The sequence below is a fragment of the Blennius ocellaris genome, assembly GCF_963422515.1.
Source record: "Blennius ocellaris genome assembly, chromosome: 4".
NCBI classification, from domain to species: domain Eukaryota; kingdom Metazoa; phylum Chordata; class Actinopteri; order Blenniiformes; family Blenniidae; genus Blennius; species Blennius ocellaris.
Window position 1 is genome coordinate 16,673,990 of NC_137653.1, and position 16,829 is coordinate 16,690,818.

The 16,829-nt window shown below is 44.2% G+C and overlaps 1 protein-coding gene across 1 annotated transcript in view; it reads right to left on the reverse strand.

Annotated features, from left to right (window-relative positions):
* The window catches only part of LOC308129085 (calmodulin-binding transcription activator 1-like), a gene marked incomplete at its 3' end in the record, with an annotated part of 54,110 nt that extends 39,007 nt beyond the window's left edge, over positions 1 to 15,103 (reverse strand). Inside the window, 4 exon segments of the mRNA XM_080494858.1 lie at positions 6,496 to 6,599; positions 12,476 to 12,571; positions 15,047 to 15,059; positions 15,061 to 15,103. Of these exon segments, the coding sequence (XP_080350984.1) occupies positions 6,496 to 6,599; positions 12,476 to 12,571; positions 15,047 to 15,059; positions 15,061 to 15,072 (225 nt within the window). The 5' untranslated portion in view covers positions 15,073 to 15,103.
* Positions 15,104 to 16,829: the final 1,726 nt, after the last annotated feature.

Consider the following 16,829-nt stretch of genomic DNA (forward strand, 5'->3'; position numbering starts at 1 on the left):
AATAGTGGTGCTTGATTTGAAAATAAAAGTTTTCCGGGAGTTTCCAGAAGCGCAGTGGTCCTGTGTTTGTTCCGACACGGCCGGCAAAAGGCTGAGTACGAGCCTCCACCAGCTCTGCGCCACTGTGACATTAGCAATTCACACATCAGAGTCATAAATCAAGGGCGCCCTTCAACACAACATAAATGGAACATGGAGCAATGCAACTTGTCGTCTACTAACTGTATTACACTGGCCTTTTCTTTTTTTAAATCACGTAGTAGAGTTAAGTGACCATGAACACTCCTTATTACATATTACAAATCAAATTCTTTATTTAGTTACATGTTCTGAAAAGCATCTTTCCGTGTTACGTTTATATAATGTATTTGCATTATTTCACAACAAACGTGGTTATTGAATGGCCCCGGGTGGCATATGACCCTCTGGCCATCGTTGACCATCCCGCAGGGCTGAACTATGAATCAAATGAAAATTAGAGTGCATAATTCATGCAGGCTAATTGCTTTTCTTTCATTTAGAAGGTGGCAGATTTATTTTTACAGTTCATGCATGTGGATGTAGCTCCAAACATGTTTCTTGTGATGAAAGATTGGTAATGTTAATTTGTTTATTTGATAAAACATGCAAAGAAACAAAGACATGATTGATACCGTGTGTTTCTTCATTTTAGTATTATATTTTGTTCCTATCTATTTTATTTTTCCATCATTTTCAAAACAAGCTTTTACATCACTTTTTATATTTTAACGATCCTTTCTTTATTTGTATTCTCCAAGATACTGAATATTAACCATCATTCTCAGTACATTTTATTCTGTGTGTTTTTCTTTTTATTCTTGTCTTGTTTTTACTGTTTTCTGGACAATACTTATTTTGTTACATTATCAAGCATTTTGAATTTGGTGTAATGCATGAACTGTGCAATATAAATAAAGTTTGTTTGATTGACAGTAACAGAGAAATAGACGCCATCTTTATTTGATCTATTTAGAGAAAATAGTCGACGATCACAAATCTGACAGCCAATAAATTGTTAAAACCAGCTTGGAAGGTAATACAGGGAAAGGCTTTAGTCTTCCTGCACATTTAGAACTATAAAGTCACATTTCTGGTCCTCTTGCTAAACAAAACTGAAGTAATGTCCATATCTTCATGCTCACAGCTGTTAACCAGTCTGTCGTTGTTTTCTTGTCTCTTGCATGAACTCTTGTGAAGCTCATGTGAGGAGAACTCAAGTCATTCATTGTGTAAAATGAGAATGCAGAGAACCTAAGTTTGATCCATTGATGAAGCTGCTCCATGAAGACCCTCTGTCACACAAGCCGTTCGAGGTGAGGCCGGACCCCCATGTGGATTTCAAGAAAAAGGTGTGTTTGTTGGTTTATTTTGAGAGTCAGTTGTATTTTTTTTTTTTTTTTTTTTTTGCATCAAGGCCTGAAACCATTGCTCCTGGTTGTCTTATGGCTTTGAACTATGTTATTGTCATTTTTGTTCTAATTCCATTTAAATTGCAGGGTGTTCTAAAATGCACATTTTCTTTTCCTACAAATAAACATTAATATTCCTTTTTTGATGGAAAATGTATCACATGGGTTGTTGAGAACATGCACTGTTTCTTTCAAAACATTGTTCACTGTAGAATTGCAGCATGACAAACACATGCAATGAGATCATGGTAACATGCTATTTTGTTATAAAAAACACAAGTAGCTTTTTTCACAGACAAATGAGCCTAACGTTTTACCGACACGAAATACCAGGAAATATCTCTTCAAAAACTGAGGAATATTGTGTATGCATATTTCATTCAATGTATCTGTTTAATGGCTCACAAACAACGGTAATGACATGAATAATAAATTGACTATGCACGTACAGACACACACACACACACACACACACACACACACACACACACACACACACACACACACACACACTCACACTCACACTCACTTTGTTTGGTCTGGAAACTGCACCTCCCACACGCTGAAACGCCGTAGCGCTCACACACACACACACACACACACACACACACACACACACACACACACACACACACACACACACACACACACACACACACACACACACAGGTGAATGAGCGAGTGGGTTCCCGACATCGTTTACCTGCAGAGCTTTGTCCTTCAACAATTGCTTTGTAATTTTGGTGGCATCGTCTGACATACCTGCCTGGCATCACAAGTTGCAGACATGCAGTCTTGTCACCTTCAGTGTGCTGCACAATCATGAATGGCATTTGTGCCATATGTGTATCATCGATCATACTATTATACAAAATACACATATGCATGCATACACGCAAATACAATCTGTTGCTATGGTAACACCTATCTTTCACTCACACACACACACACACACACACACACACACACACACACACACACACACACACACACACACACACACACACACACACACACGCACACACACACACACACACACACACACACACACACAGACACACACACACAGACAGACAGCAGGCAGATAAAACAATGGCCTACAACGTATAGGATTTGGGATCTGCTTCTTTTTCAAGCGATCATGTCATTGTCATGCGGCAGTGCGAGCAGACATGAGCGTGTGTGAACTGTCAATCAGTGTGCCTTCACACCATGCAGCTACCAATTTATCACTGTGTAATCACAACAGTGCGCTACAATAAAACACTGCATGTTTCATGGCATTTTATTTCATATCATTAAAAGCAAAACAACACCAGCTTCTCACGTTTTCCTTTCTTCTTCCCCCCCATATAGCCAAGCGGCATGCGGAGGAGAGTCACATGCAGACGCATTGTGGCACAGACGACTGTCGACTGTGTGATGTACTGAAGTCTGTGCCAAGCCGTTTGACAGTTGCAACATTTGAATCATAGTGGGGGAGATGCTCTGAAGTCGGAGCCTTAAAAAATGCACATTAGACCACATGATGGCGCGCATATTCGCACAGCGGGTGTGCATGTATCATCGTTGAAGTTTAAGCTTCCATACGGATTTCACTAAGTATTCAGTTCAGATTGGCTTCCTAAAACATGAGTCAGGATGTCAGCGCCCCCCACAAGAGTAATCACATCTTTTCATGAGCTTGAGTCTCAGGACCAGACTCAAAAGTTTGTCTTTGTCCATTTGAATTTGAAAAAAGTCTCCTTGCCTCCTTATTGTAGTGCTCCAAAGAATTTGCTGAAACCAAACAAGTCCTTCCAGATGGATGGATAACACAGGCTCTACCATCAGTCTGCCCACCTGACTGTGGTTTGTTATCTAAAACTAGTCTATAGTCTATTACCATGGACAGATACACATACACCCCCAATCTATTATTGAACAAAAGGCTCACGCCTCCGCTCAGCCCTTCAGGGAGGAATCCATCCCTCCATCCCAGAATAATTTCACACATCAGTAGATACACAAAAGAGAGAGGGAGAAAGAGAGAGCGGGAAGAGGAGGAAAGGATGGGAGGACTGGACAGAGAGGAGGAGTTGGAGTGTATGGGGGTAAAAATGTATGGGGTCACAGCTCAGTGCTCGTGAGAGACCAAGGTGCCAGGGGGAACCATGCGTGACAAAACAGAGAGCAGAGGATCATATGTGATCACGCGCACATGTGAAGAAACAAGTGCACACACCGAACCGCGTGCGCACACGCAGAGACGTACACGTGCCAAGAAAAAAGGTAAGGCTAAGGACATATCAGATGAAGACTTGTAAAGATTAAGTCTGACTTAATCAGCAGCATTCTCAAGCAAACACAGAATCATAATCTCTTTATCCATCACACTCTTTTCTTCTTAATCTCACACACACACACACACACACACACACACACACACACACACACACACACACACACACACACACACACACACACACACACGGGAAGGATAATCCTATTTCCACATGGTATTTATAAACAATATGAACAAACCCCCCCCCCTCCAAAAAAAAACCAAATAGTCAAGATGAGGAAACACAAACCGAGTATTGAGTTACTTACACACAAGCATGTGGAGATGAAGCATTTCAGTGAAACCCACAAAAGCACACATACAAACACAAACATGATAATGTATTTACACGCTGAGAAATTACAGGATATTTCGACCCAGCGTTTGCCAATAACACACTAGTGAACTTCATAAGCGCCACAAACACACACACCACACACACACACACACACACACACACACACACACACACACACACACACACACACACACACACACACACACACACACACACACACACACACACACACACACACACACACATATACACACACGGTGAGGGGATGTGTCTGAATAAATAAATTGAAAGCTTCAAATTTGACAGCTGACTTGACAGCTGAAGGCTGATTGGCCTGGAAAATCCCACATCTAAAAATGTCTTACACTGCAATCTACATTGGACACAGAAATTCTGCGTGTATATGAAATTTGTCAGCATTGATAATTAAAATTTTCCATAAACGCTACGAATAAAAACAAGTACATCTTCAAATATCTGCAATACAGGCATGGAAATCAAAAACCCGGAAAAAAGAAATATCGTTTTTTTCGTTGCGGCGGCTACAAAAATGATCAATCACAGTAAACTTGATAAAGTTGTGGTCCGTAAAGGATACACGCACACGCACGCATGCACACACACTGAAATACATACATGGACAGCGATCACAAACGTCTCCCACTAAGAAAGCACCAAGCAAGAGGAGCAGCAGACACAATGGAGTGTTTAAGTATGCGGAAAACTTTATGCCTGAGTGGAAGAGGAGCTTTGAAGGAATCCGCTGAGGGACACCCAACCTCCCCCTGAACTGAGCCTGTACCTCCTCATCAGAGGAGAGAAAGCTATGGTGTGTGTGTGTATAAGGAGAGAAGTGGTGTGGATAAGGCGATAAGGAGAGATAGAGAGGAGTAGATGTTTAGATGGAAGGGGAACTGATGAGGAAAAGCCAAGAGTAAAAGCAGGGAAAAGGGGCAGCAACAAGGTGTTCTGGTCTATTCCCCCGGCCTTGGTCACAATTGCTCTTGGTGAGGCAGATGTGGGGAAGTCTCTAACCAGCAGCGGTCATGTTGAGCTAAATCACACACAGACACACACACACGCACACACACACTGCCGAGCCATGTGAACACACTGTTCAGTAGGCACCGTGCTTAACTCCCAGTATGACCTTCATTGAGATGGATTGCATGAAAAATGTAATGACTTTCCTGAGAGAAAAACCACAGGCCAAATCAGCTTTGCATTGCATAATAATGCTGGACTTGGTAATCAATAACACAAACACACATCCATAATGGAGTGCACAGCCTGCACATGGAGAAAATGTCTCAGCAGAGGCCAACCACATCACAATGGATGGAGCAAACCACCAGTGGAGAGCTGTGCAATGCATAAACAAGGAGCTATTGATGATAAATGCCTACATCCATTTCCACCCATCAAACACGTTCCAAAGCTAACAGCTTAAGTCTGGAACAACACGCAACTCTGAAAAGCTATTCAAACCCAAATGTTCAGCTCTGGGTCATCCCTGGCCCTGAATAAAGGCTTGTCCCAGTCTCAGTTGACCCCGTTTTTCAATGTAACTTAAGAACTTAAGTTATCCATTGTTAAAGCCGCAAATACAATGCTAATTCTGCCCCAGAGCACGGCAAGCTGGGCTCTTTAAAAATATTAGCCATACAATTTTGGTTGACATTCATTAAACAGCAAAAAGCCCCGAAGTTGCTTAAACTTGCCACACTTTTAGTCTTGTAAACCATCTGCATGCGTGATCAACACTTTTGTTGTTTACACCTCACAAAAGAAAGCTTTTATTTTTTTCACACTGCTTTATTTTTTTTTTGTGGGTCACCACAGTTAAAATTAAAACACCATTCCCACATTTGACACAAAGAAGGAAAAAAGAAACTCAGAATTGAAATGGGCCACAAATGTAACACCTTTCTTTAGTTGCATAGCAACAATGTTAGGTTCAGCTAACAATCTTTATCTAACTGACCATAGGTTGTTTTGTTGTTTTTTTTTGGACCCAGCAACACCTAGCGGTAGAAACACTCAATCTGGAGTCTCATTTCTTTACTCTTTACCTCGAAGCTCGATTGTTTCAGACTCAGGAGACTGTGATTCCTGCGTCTTAACCCAGGGTGGCTCGGATCACAAAGCAAAAAAGACAACAACCTGCCAAGTGGAATCTATAGTCGCTGAGAGTTTGGCTGCAAGCTGAGGTTGATGGTGGGTTTTTTTTTGTTTTTTTTGTTTTGTTTTGGAGTTGTTTTTTTTGAGTTTGTGTCACAGTTTTAGGGTCCCATAATGAAAAGCTGCCATTGTGTTTGTTTACCTCTACCTCATCTCTCAATGTGACATTAGTTAGAGATGACTCACCAGCAGAAAAAGGAAACAAAAACACTGTTCATCTCACTGCCACGGATATTTCCCTCTTGAGTGTGTCTCATTCTCACCTCATTGGTGTTCCAGCGATGGCGCTCCTTCGGCAGAGAGGAACATTTGGGAAGACACTCCAGCAGCTTCTTAGGAAGGTAGATCTTCAACTGGCCAGGCTCATCTGGAAGGGATGGGGAGGTGTGGAGGAAAGAGAGGTGGAGGATTAAGATAAATGAAGCAAAGAGAGCAAAGAGAAGAGAAATCTCACAGCAGACGCAGAGACACTATGAGATCTGGCTGAATACAATCACAGCATACGTTTGTTGTGTGGTTATTCTAATGGCTTGCTGTGACCTGAAGGAAGTCAATTTGGTTTGGTTCAGGTTTTATTTGTCAAAAATAGATAGAAAAAAAAAAAAACTTTTGGCCGAGCAGTCGAAGAAAAAATGAGGGATTTGCATATTAAGTGTTAAGTCTATTCTAATCTATTCTGCATTATTCAGGAATGAGTGAGTCACACTGATATAGATAGATTTGATTATTTTGTCAATCAAGGGTATAGAAAGTAGTTAAATGTTTTGCACGCTTTCCTTTGGATGGCAGGTGGATGTGCACCTGGGGCACACCCACAAACAGACGTGGATTAAGCTGAATCCATTATCATACATTATCGGAGCATTTGGGGTTGGTAACAATCACAGCCAATCACATGGGTATTACTTATCCCCTTTAAAAGCACTGCTCTCCCCACAGTGGTACAAAGACAGTTTGGTAATGGAGTGGAGAAACCCAAAATAGCTCTTCCTGTGAGGAAACTAAGATTCCTGTACAGGAGTTGGAAATCCGTAAGTGCACATGCTATATTATACAGCTGCCCAAATATTCCTGCGGGAGAGTGGTGTTCAATTCTAAATTTAAATGTTTCTGGCCATACTGAAAGTGCTGGGGGCCAGTAAAGCACTATTTAGTTTAGAATCATCCAGAGCTATGCCACAGGCTTGTAAAAAAAATCAGCTCAATTTTACTCCCTTGGCAGTGCTGGCTTAAAGACTCTGAAAATATTCTACAGTTTCCTTTATTATGAACAAGACCAGTATTGATTTAACACTGCCCACAAGTCAGACCACACTGCATAGACCTCAACGGTTGCCTGAAAACTTTCTAAAATGCATCTGTAAACGAGTGTCTCCTTACGATTAACAGAAGCCTCATATTCACTCATTCAGTTATCAGATAATACACTTGCACACCAATGGCGAAGACTGCCATACACGGCATATGCATTGGGAGCAGCTTGGGGTTGAGTTGATGACCTTGGTGAGAGGAGCCAGACAGGTGGGTGTGCAGGAGGCATTGCTGACAACCTTCATAATGTTGTCGTACGGGGACGGAGCAAGACGCGGGATCAAACCAAAAAAACTGAGTGTGGCATCCGAGAGGCTTTCATTTGGGAGCCACACACACTAATCTAATATCTTTACCAATCAGTCAAAACACAAGGGCCTAGACGGGAGGGTGCAAAACACTGTGTTGAAACCAGTGATTTATATTAGACCTCTGAATGAATGCTAATATTTTGAAACCAGAAGAAATGACACATGCATAGAGGTTGACCTGTGTCAACCTCTATGCATGTGTCAAGTCGGATCCCACTGAAGAAAGTGTCGCTTAAACCCAAATGCTCTCTATGACAAAACGATCATGAATGCAGAAATGCCAGGGCATGCGGCGTATCTCAGCTTTCTGATTTGTGCTGCTGCACAGTTTCAGGGTAGTCCAACAGCCCATGCTGAAGCCAGTCAGATGCCAAAAACTAACAATGGCTGCACAAACATCAGGACTGGACCACCTAGCAATGGAGCAAAACGGCCTGGTCGGATGAATCCACATTAAATTTTTTTTTTTTTTGTACATAATCATCTAGAGGGTCGGGTACATGTGCAAACTTTACCAAGGGAAGATAGCAAGACAGCTGCCAGCTGAGGTGGTGCGACACGGTGCCATGGTCTGCTGATAATGTTTGTGCTTCACATACAGTACATGCCTTCATGGCGTGCTGATGGCATTAGCATCTTTTGGTAAAGTAACGTGTTCTCCCACACTGTAAAGACTACTCTGGAATAGTAAGTAAAATTGCCAAGCCCACCATACACCTGAGATATAAATGATCAAGCCTCCATGGGAGACATATGAGACATAAAGGATTTGAGGAAAACATCTTGGTGTTTAATACAATAAGATATCATCACGTCCATTCCTTGATGGGGTCAGAGCTGTTTTGGCAGCTGTTGGAGAGCATCAGCCGAGGGACTGTAATGTTCTTGCTGATTAGTTTATTTGTAAAAATGTAATGGTGTTACGACTTGTGGTTGAATTTATGTTTTAAAGAGAGCTATAAAAGACCACAAGAAAGGAGCCACTCTTGAAAGCAAAACTGTATGGTTGTGCTGACTTACCAGTGAAACCCCCCACTGTGCCTCTGCTCCTAATCACCAACATATTTAATATAAGGGTTCAGAAAATGTAAAAATGAATTCTGCTACGCCGTAGGAAAATGCCACCTCACCAGTGTGTCCTTACAAAGATACCCCCCCCCTTTAAGTGTGTGTCCCTGTTTGTGAGTGCGTGCCCGGCGGGTGTGCTGCTCAGAAGTCAAAGAGAGTGAGCACTCAAAGGTTATTGATAAGCATTTGAGTAGAGGGCGTCCATTCATGACTCCCCTGGGAAGATAGGAATTATACTCTACCTGAGGGCAGGCGACAGAGCAAGAGAAAAAGAGAGATAGGTGAGGTGGTAAGGAGGGTCAGAGTGTGAGAGAGGCAGGATAGGGAGACAATGAGCCAGAGAGACACATTTAATGAAGAAAGAAAAAAAAAAAAAAGACAGAGAAATTAGGAATTAGAAAGTAAAAACTCTGCAAGGACAAGAGTTGGAGCAAGGTAATGCAAAGAAACAACAGAAAGAGCTGCGGGGCAGGTGTGGGGGTCCATGCATGTGTACGTGTGCTTGTGCGCATAAGTCGGTATCTGAGCATGTGTGTGTTTGTGTCAGTAGGAAGTGTGTTCAGGCACGTATGCTCCCCCTAATCAATTATGCATTTATTAATAGAAGGCCTGAGAAGACAGAATTTCAAACAGCTGAACTGTGCAGCAGCTTAGTTAAACAGCTGAATGGTGCAGCTTAGTTAAAGCCTAATTTCTTTTTTAGCAGCACTCCAGCCTCTCTGCTATGAATGCCAATCAGCGTTTAAACCCCACCCCTCCTGGCTATAACCCCCTCCCTTCCCCTGCTGTTCTGAAGAATTCTCATCAGAGCCTCGCCTTTGAAATATACCAGAACCACCACATCAAACAAGCCCGTTGCACATGCGCAGGCACACACAAACACCCCCCCCCCCCCCCCCCCCACCCCAACACACGCACGCGTGCACACACGCACATATGGATGCTCATGCATAAAAACCCACACACGTGTGCACACGCACTACCTGCCGATCAAAGAACACACATCACAGTATTTGTCCCTGAGTGGCGTTTTTTTTTTTTTTTTTTTTTTTTAGCAGTGACCTTGGCGCTGACATCTCTTTCAAAGCATACCTTCACGGACACCACCATCATCTTAACCAATCCTCACATTTATTCTCCCCCGTTGCTTTAAAGCACAGGAACAACTTTGCTGATTTGTTGAATGCTAATGAGCCTTTTACACCCCCAAAAGAATTGTATCTTGTATTTCCAGCAATCCCGAACCTCCTGTTCCTGTGTCCCTTTAAAAAATAAAGTAAAAAAAAAAAGTAAAAAAAACCCCCCAAAAAACAGCCTGGGTATTGTCGCAATCGTCTTTTCCATCTGTTCCAAATGACTCTCGGTGGCGCTGTGCTGTGGTGTGACATAGGGCAAAAACTTCACTTTTGTTTCTGGTTACGCAGGAAAATGAACCATCCTGGGACGTGAGTGAACACATCTAAATAGGGAGATTCTGAGTTTGCTCACATCGACGTTGGTATTAGAAATAACAAAACGGTAGCTGCATTGCTTCATGTAAATCCCTTCGCCTAATGCCACAAATTGTAGATGAAGGGAGATCACTCACTCACTCAAATGCTAATTTAGTTTTTCTTTTTCTTTTCTTTTTTTTTTTTTTAAAAAGGTCCAAAAGGGTGACAAAGCTTGAATGCAAATGTGAAACTGATGGCTCATTAAGTCACACAGAAATATGTGTTAAAAAGTGAAAATGTTCGGCCAAAGTGAAACATTGCTTTGGTACCCTATCAAATGCCATAATTTAGACTGGAATCACACAGAAGAGCGGCCTCCGACTGATGAATATTTTACCTCATAAAACTGTCATCTCCATATTTAACACAGAAACAAGCCAATGCCCTTGTGAGATGGCTGTCAGTTAATTATAAAACTCTCCTCAGTAAAGAGAGAGAAAAACGCTCCAAATGCAACTCTTAACTCTCCCCCTACTGATATTAGGAGGCGTCAGGGGAAATTTTCACATTTTCCCCCCTTTTCGGGATGAAATTAATGTGACAGAAAGAAAGGCTCATTGCACAGCAGCTAGATAGAGGAATGGGGGGGGGGGGCAGAAGGGGGAGCCAGGGCAAGGAGAGGATGGAGGGGGGGGGGGGGGGGTGCATAGCATGGGATGAGCGAGAGTGCAGGAAGAGGGAGGGAGAGACGAGAAGAAGAGGGAGAGCAGGGGGTGGAGGTGGGAGGGGGTGGGGTAGAGAGATGGGCGTGCATGCTAATTTTATCATTCTGCTGATAAACTTTTCCTCCAGTAATCCTCCAGCTGGGACGTGAGAACAGATAGGAGACAGGGATCGGCTCGACAAGCCTCAGCTTATATTAAACAGCCATTCCAAACAGAACCGTCTATTCTGTTTTATTTTATTCTATTCTGTTTTTCTCTCTAATTCTTTATTTGCTATTTTGTGACAGTCTTGTTTTCTCTCTTCCCATTTAAGGTGATCTGGTGCAGGTATGAGGCCATCTGCTCCTTTAGAAATGAATGAGCAAGTTGGGGAGAGGGAGAGTGAGGGGGTTGGGGAGGGGGGGGTGGGGGGGGGGGGGGGGGGGGGGGGGGACACATATCCCCAACAATAACATCACCGGCACAACCCCATCCTCCTCAGCCCGCCACCCCACTAAACACCATGTTCATACTGCTCCTCCTCACATCTGTTTATTTTTCTTCAATTTGTCCTCCTAATACACTCGCGTACACACAGAGGCACAGACATGCATCTGGGCTACGTCCTCAGGAATCAATGACCAATCAAAGCAATCATTGCCTGATAGTGCCTCTACAACACCACAGCAATCTCACACACACACACACACACACACACACACACACACACACACACACACACACACACACACACACACACACACAAACACACACACACACACACACACACACACACACACACACACACCACACACACACACACACACACACACACACACACACACACATGCCCGCCGCACACTTACACCACCATGCACCGACCCCAGATTACACACTCCATCTCACTTCTAGTTTAACAAGGCCCATTGAGGATTATAGATACATAATGCCATGGTGTACAGATTAGGTACGACAATAAACTACTGATAGGCAAAGTAAGCCCTGCCTTCTGTATGGCTATGTGAAACCGAGTGTGTGCGTGTGCCTGTATCTGTGTGTGTGTGTCCACTAATACTGTACTGGCATGCATGAATAAACATGATGTGTAACGGAGCTGAATTGGAATGACGTCTCTAGCAGAGAGACACACAGTTAGTGTTTTGTGTGTGTGTGTGTGTGCGTGTGTGTGTGTGTAGTGCGTGCGCGCGCGCGCGCACATGAGTGCAAGTGTGATCCGTTACAGAGCAGATGAGAAGGAGACCTCAGTTCCCGCATCACATCATTCTGCCAGAAGGCTTTTATACTTGCTCCCAGAGTCACCCTGCGCTACAGACAAATGTGCGCGTTGCACTTAAACACCCCCGTGCACACTCATACGCACACAAACTGTGCCAAGTGTGTTTGTGCATCTCTTACTGTTGGAGTCAGTGTCGTCACTCTTGGGAGGGGTGTGTCCAGTGTAACCAACAGCAATCCTGACCATCCGCTCTGGATTTCTTATCTTCTTCAGTCCTGCAAAGAATTTCGAAGGAGGGGAGAGAGAGAGCGAGAGAGAGAGAGAAGAAACCACAGGTCATATTTAGGATGCACTCCAGGCTTTGGTTTCCTTGGCAGGCACACGCCTCACCTCCTTCTTCCACCTCTAAAGCCCCGAAACAAAACTCCAAGTGATATGCATGTGGGTTGATGCATTTTCTGATCCACTAACTTGCCTCCATTGTGTCCCCTGATCGATTGGCCACAGTAGATACACTGCCTCCGTGTGTGTGTGTGACTAACTTGTACCCAGGTTTAGTTTCTCCACTCTCTCATCATTTCTCTGTTTCCCTGACCACTGTTGCTATGATACAAAGTAGACCAACCAGCACAGAGGGAGATGGTCTTCCAGGCTATATGGTGGATGTTGTTCTCGTGCCCACTGGTGTTTCACTGCTGCTCGGCGCCACACACATCTGCCAGGGAGTGGAACGAGTGGACGGCTGTCTCCTGCCTCGGTTGCCGCGATTCATTTGGCTTTCATTCAGCAAGGGCTGAGCCTCGTAAATTATTACATCCGTTCTACACATAACACTGAGAGGGCGATGGGCAAAGCTCTTTCATGCTGTGAATGAGTGAGTCCGCTCGCGTGCCGATATGTAGGTAAAGTACAGTATGGGCAGAAGGGGGATAGTTTTATATTTATATGGTACAGTGCCTGCTGATCTGCCCATGGGCCTTCTATCTCATCTCCAGTGATAGTCTTTTCACGCAACGGGACTTCCTTTTGCCTCGAGCAACCATACTGCATGCTCGCTTGCATGCCCATATGTACGTATGTGTCTTTATCTTTATGTGCTGAATGCCTGAAATGTGAAATGCATGATCCTACTTGCCCAATCCGTGGTGCTCCAAAAAGAATTGCCCCACAGAGTAATCTTGCTCTATATTGCTCTCTTGTGGAGAGAGAGTAGAAAGCTCTCCCCGTCCTTCCCATTACAACTTCTTGCAGTAACTAATCAGTTAAAAATAGTCTGCTATTTACACTGATGTCCCGAGCAAGATTTTTATTGCTGTATGACGTGTTCGCTCCTGAGTTGGCCACAAACGGTGTCATCAATCACAGCACAGTCTGCTGTTTTGTTTGTCGGCTTAATGGGCTTCTTTAGGAAATGTAACCCTTCCTGGCATCAGCTGTACTTTAAAGAGGCAAGAAAATGAAAGCGATATTCAGAAGAGAGTCACAACCGGGGGATTTCTATCAACAAATGTCAAGCACGCTGAGTAAAGAACAAAGTCTTCCTTCACCCAGGAGTTGAGATAGAGATAATATTGCCAATCCTAAATAATTCATGAATGAATGAATAGCAGTCTGACTGAGATGGTGACTCTGTGTGTGTGTGTGTGTGTGTGTGTGTGTGAGAGAGAGAGAGAGAGAGAGAGAGAGAGAGAGAGAGAGAGAGAGAGAGAGAGAGAGAGAGAGAGAGCGAGAGAGAGCGAGAGAGAGCGCAAAGACGCTAAAGACCCCCAACAGTTTAGTTAAGGCAGTAATAAATAAATAAATAAATAAATAAATAAATAAATAAATAAATAAACAAACTGGATTCGTGATATGACCTAAAACTGACACACATACCACCAGCCCCCCCCCCCTCCATCCCTCCTCCCTAACCTGCATGCAACCAGATTCTCACCTTCAGTGCCTTAGCAACCATGAGCGCACATCAACGCCAATGAACACAAACATAAACACACACACACACACACACACCACACACACACACACACACACACACACACACACACACACACACACACACACACACACACACACACACACACACACACACACCCACATTAGATTGGGACTAAATAAACACACAGCTGGCGCGTGTCAGGCGGAGAAAACCTGCAATTCGGTGGTGTACTTTATGCTTTAAAGAGAGACACAGAGACAGATAAACACACACACCACACACACACACACACACACACACACACACACACACACACACACACACACACACACACACACACACACACACACAGAGGGAAAGCAAAGCAGCTGAATTCCTTCAGCGTGAACCACTCTCATTCCCTCTCTCTCTCTCTCTCTCTCTCTCTCTCGCTCTCATCTCCATCCCTTTTAATACTAAACGTTTAAAAAACTCCCATAAACCTGCTCCTCATAGGGGGTGGGGGGGGTCGGGGATGGGGGGGGGTCGACGAACATCGGACGGTGAAAGACTACGCTATCCCGTCTCACTCGGATCCTGTACCGACAGGACAACTCTCCCCTCTTGTTATGTATCTGCTGTCGGTTGACCGTGCTCCACACGGTCGCTGTTTCAGCACCAGCCTCCGTGTTTTCGGGGCCGGGCTGGAGGGGAGGGAAAGCCCCGGCTGCGATCGCCGACCCTCCGCCGTGCCGCCGTCCTCGCATCGCCTCGACTCGACCCCGCATCGCGGGACTCTTGCCACCCCGAATAAAAACGGTTATTTCTCTCTTACCTTCCGGCTTGTTTTTCGGCAGCCATTTCCCCTCCACCGCGCGCCTCATCCCTCCTCCTCCTCCTCTTCCTCCTCCTCCTCCTCCTCGACTCGACCTAGTGGTGGTGGGAGGGGGGAGGAGGGGGGGCGGTGATGGTGATGGGTGGTGGTGGTGGTGGTGGTGGAGGTGGTGGTGGAGGGGAGGACCACGCGCGTGCACGACGAGGACAGCTCAAGGAGGGGGGGCGGGGCCGAGGAAAGGGGAGACGAGCCTGCCGCGTCTGAACACACTATTGGTCCCGGATCCGTGATGGAGACCCGGGGAAGATATGGCGAGCCGAACCTGCCACAAATTAGCAACGTGCGACACCGGAGATCCGGCAGGACACTCAGAGGGGGATGGCAATTATAGCACGCGTCTCTCTATATCTGTGTGTGTGTGTGTGTGTGTGTGTGTGTGTGTGTGTGTGTGTGTGTGTGTGTGTGTGTGTTGAATAACATGTCATAAAAATGCCCTTTATTCTTTAGCATGAAGGCGTTGAACTACCAACACTGATTTGATACTTTTGAGTGTTTGTTTAACAAACAAACAAGGATGTTATTTAAAGTTTCCAGCACGTGATCTATGCAGCCGTCATGCAGTTCAGGGTCACAGAGTGATGGAGGAAACACAGTGACAGACGTTCACATTTTACAAATATGGGCAATTTAAGGACACGAATTGACCTTACAGAGATGCAGTGGGACTGTGGAGAAGAAGAAAAAAACAACAACTCATCTTTTTTTACTTAAGAAAAGAAATGCCACCTTGTGATGTTTATAGATCGACATTCTGGTTTGCCTGAGAACTATGCTATAGATAGTTCAAAGATATTCATGACAATTATTCTAACTGACAATGCAATACAAAATCAGGTGGTGAAAAGCACAAAGTTATGTTGGTGGAATTTGTCTGTATTATGATATTGTAAATGCTTTTTGGTTACACAGTTAAAAAAAACTTCTTGCGCACTATGTTTTAAAGTTTCTACAGGAAATTGTTGAGAAAAAAAAAAGCAAGTCATCTCTACACTGAAGACTTTACAGTGGTGAAGATGAGTATTTTTGCCTCACAGTGAGAATGTTGTTGCACGGTATGAGTCTGAATTGGCCTTTTTGTATGGAGCTTCACCATGAGATATTCTTTACAGATTAGTTCAAATCCCATTAGTTTGTATTGGCTATACAAAACAGCGGTTGAACTGGAGGTTGCATTAAACAGCAAATAGAAATACAGTACATGCTGTATTGCTAAGTTAAAATAAAGCATCGATGGTGGAGGAAAAATCAAATAGATGCGTTTGGATATAAATTGCATGACCATAATTATGGCAGCTTTGGCTTGCCATAGAAATCCATCCCTCTGCTTCTTCCCGTTGTACACGCCTCCTGACGTTCACGCGCTCGCTCGCTCTCTCTCTCTCTCTCTCTCTCTCTCTCTCTCTTTCTCTCTCTCTCTCTCTCTCTCTCTCGCTCTCTCTCTCTCAACCCTCTCACGTCACTGAACGACGTCTGTATTCGAGGACACCTTGACAGCCTCCCACAGCATCATCATCATGTTCATCATCATCTTCACTCTCTCTCCCTCTCTCTTTCTTTCTCTCTCTCTCTCTCTCTCTCTCTCTCTCTCTCTCTCTCTCTCTCTCTCTCTCTCTCACACACACACACACACACACACACACACACACACACACACACACACACACACACACACACACACACACACACCAACGCGTGCGCGCGCTCACGTCGTAGGCCTACACTT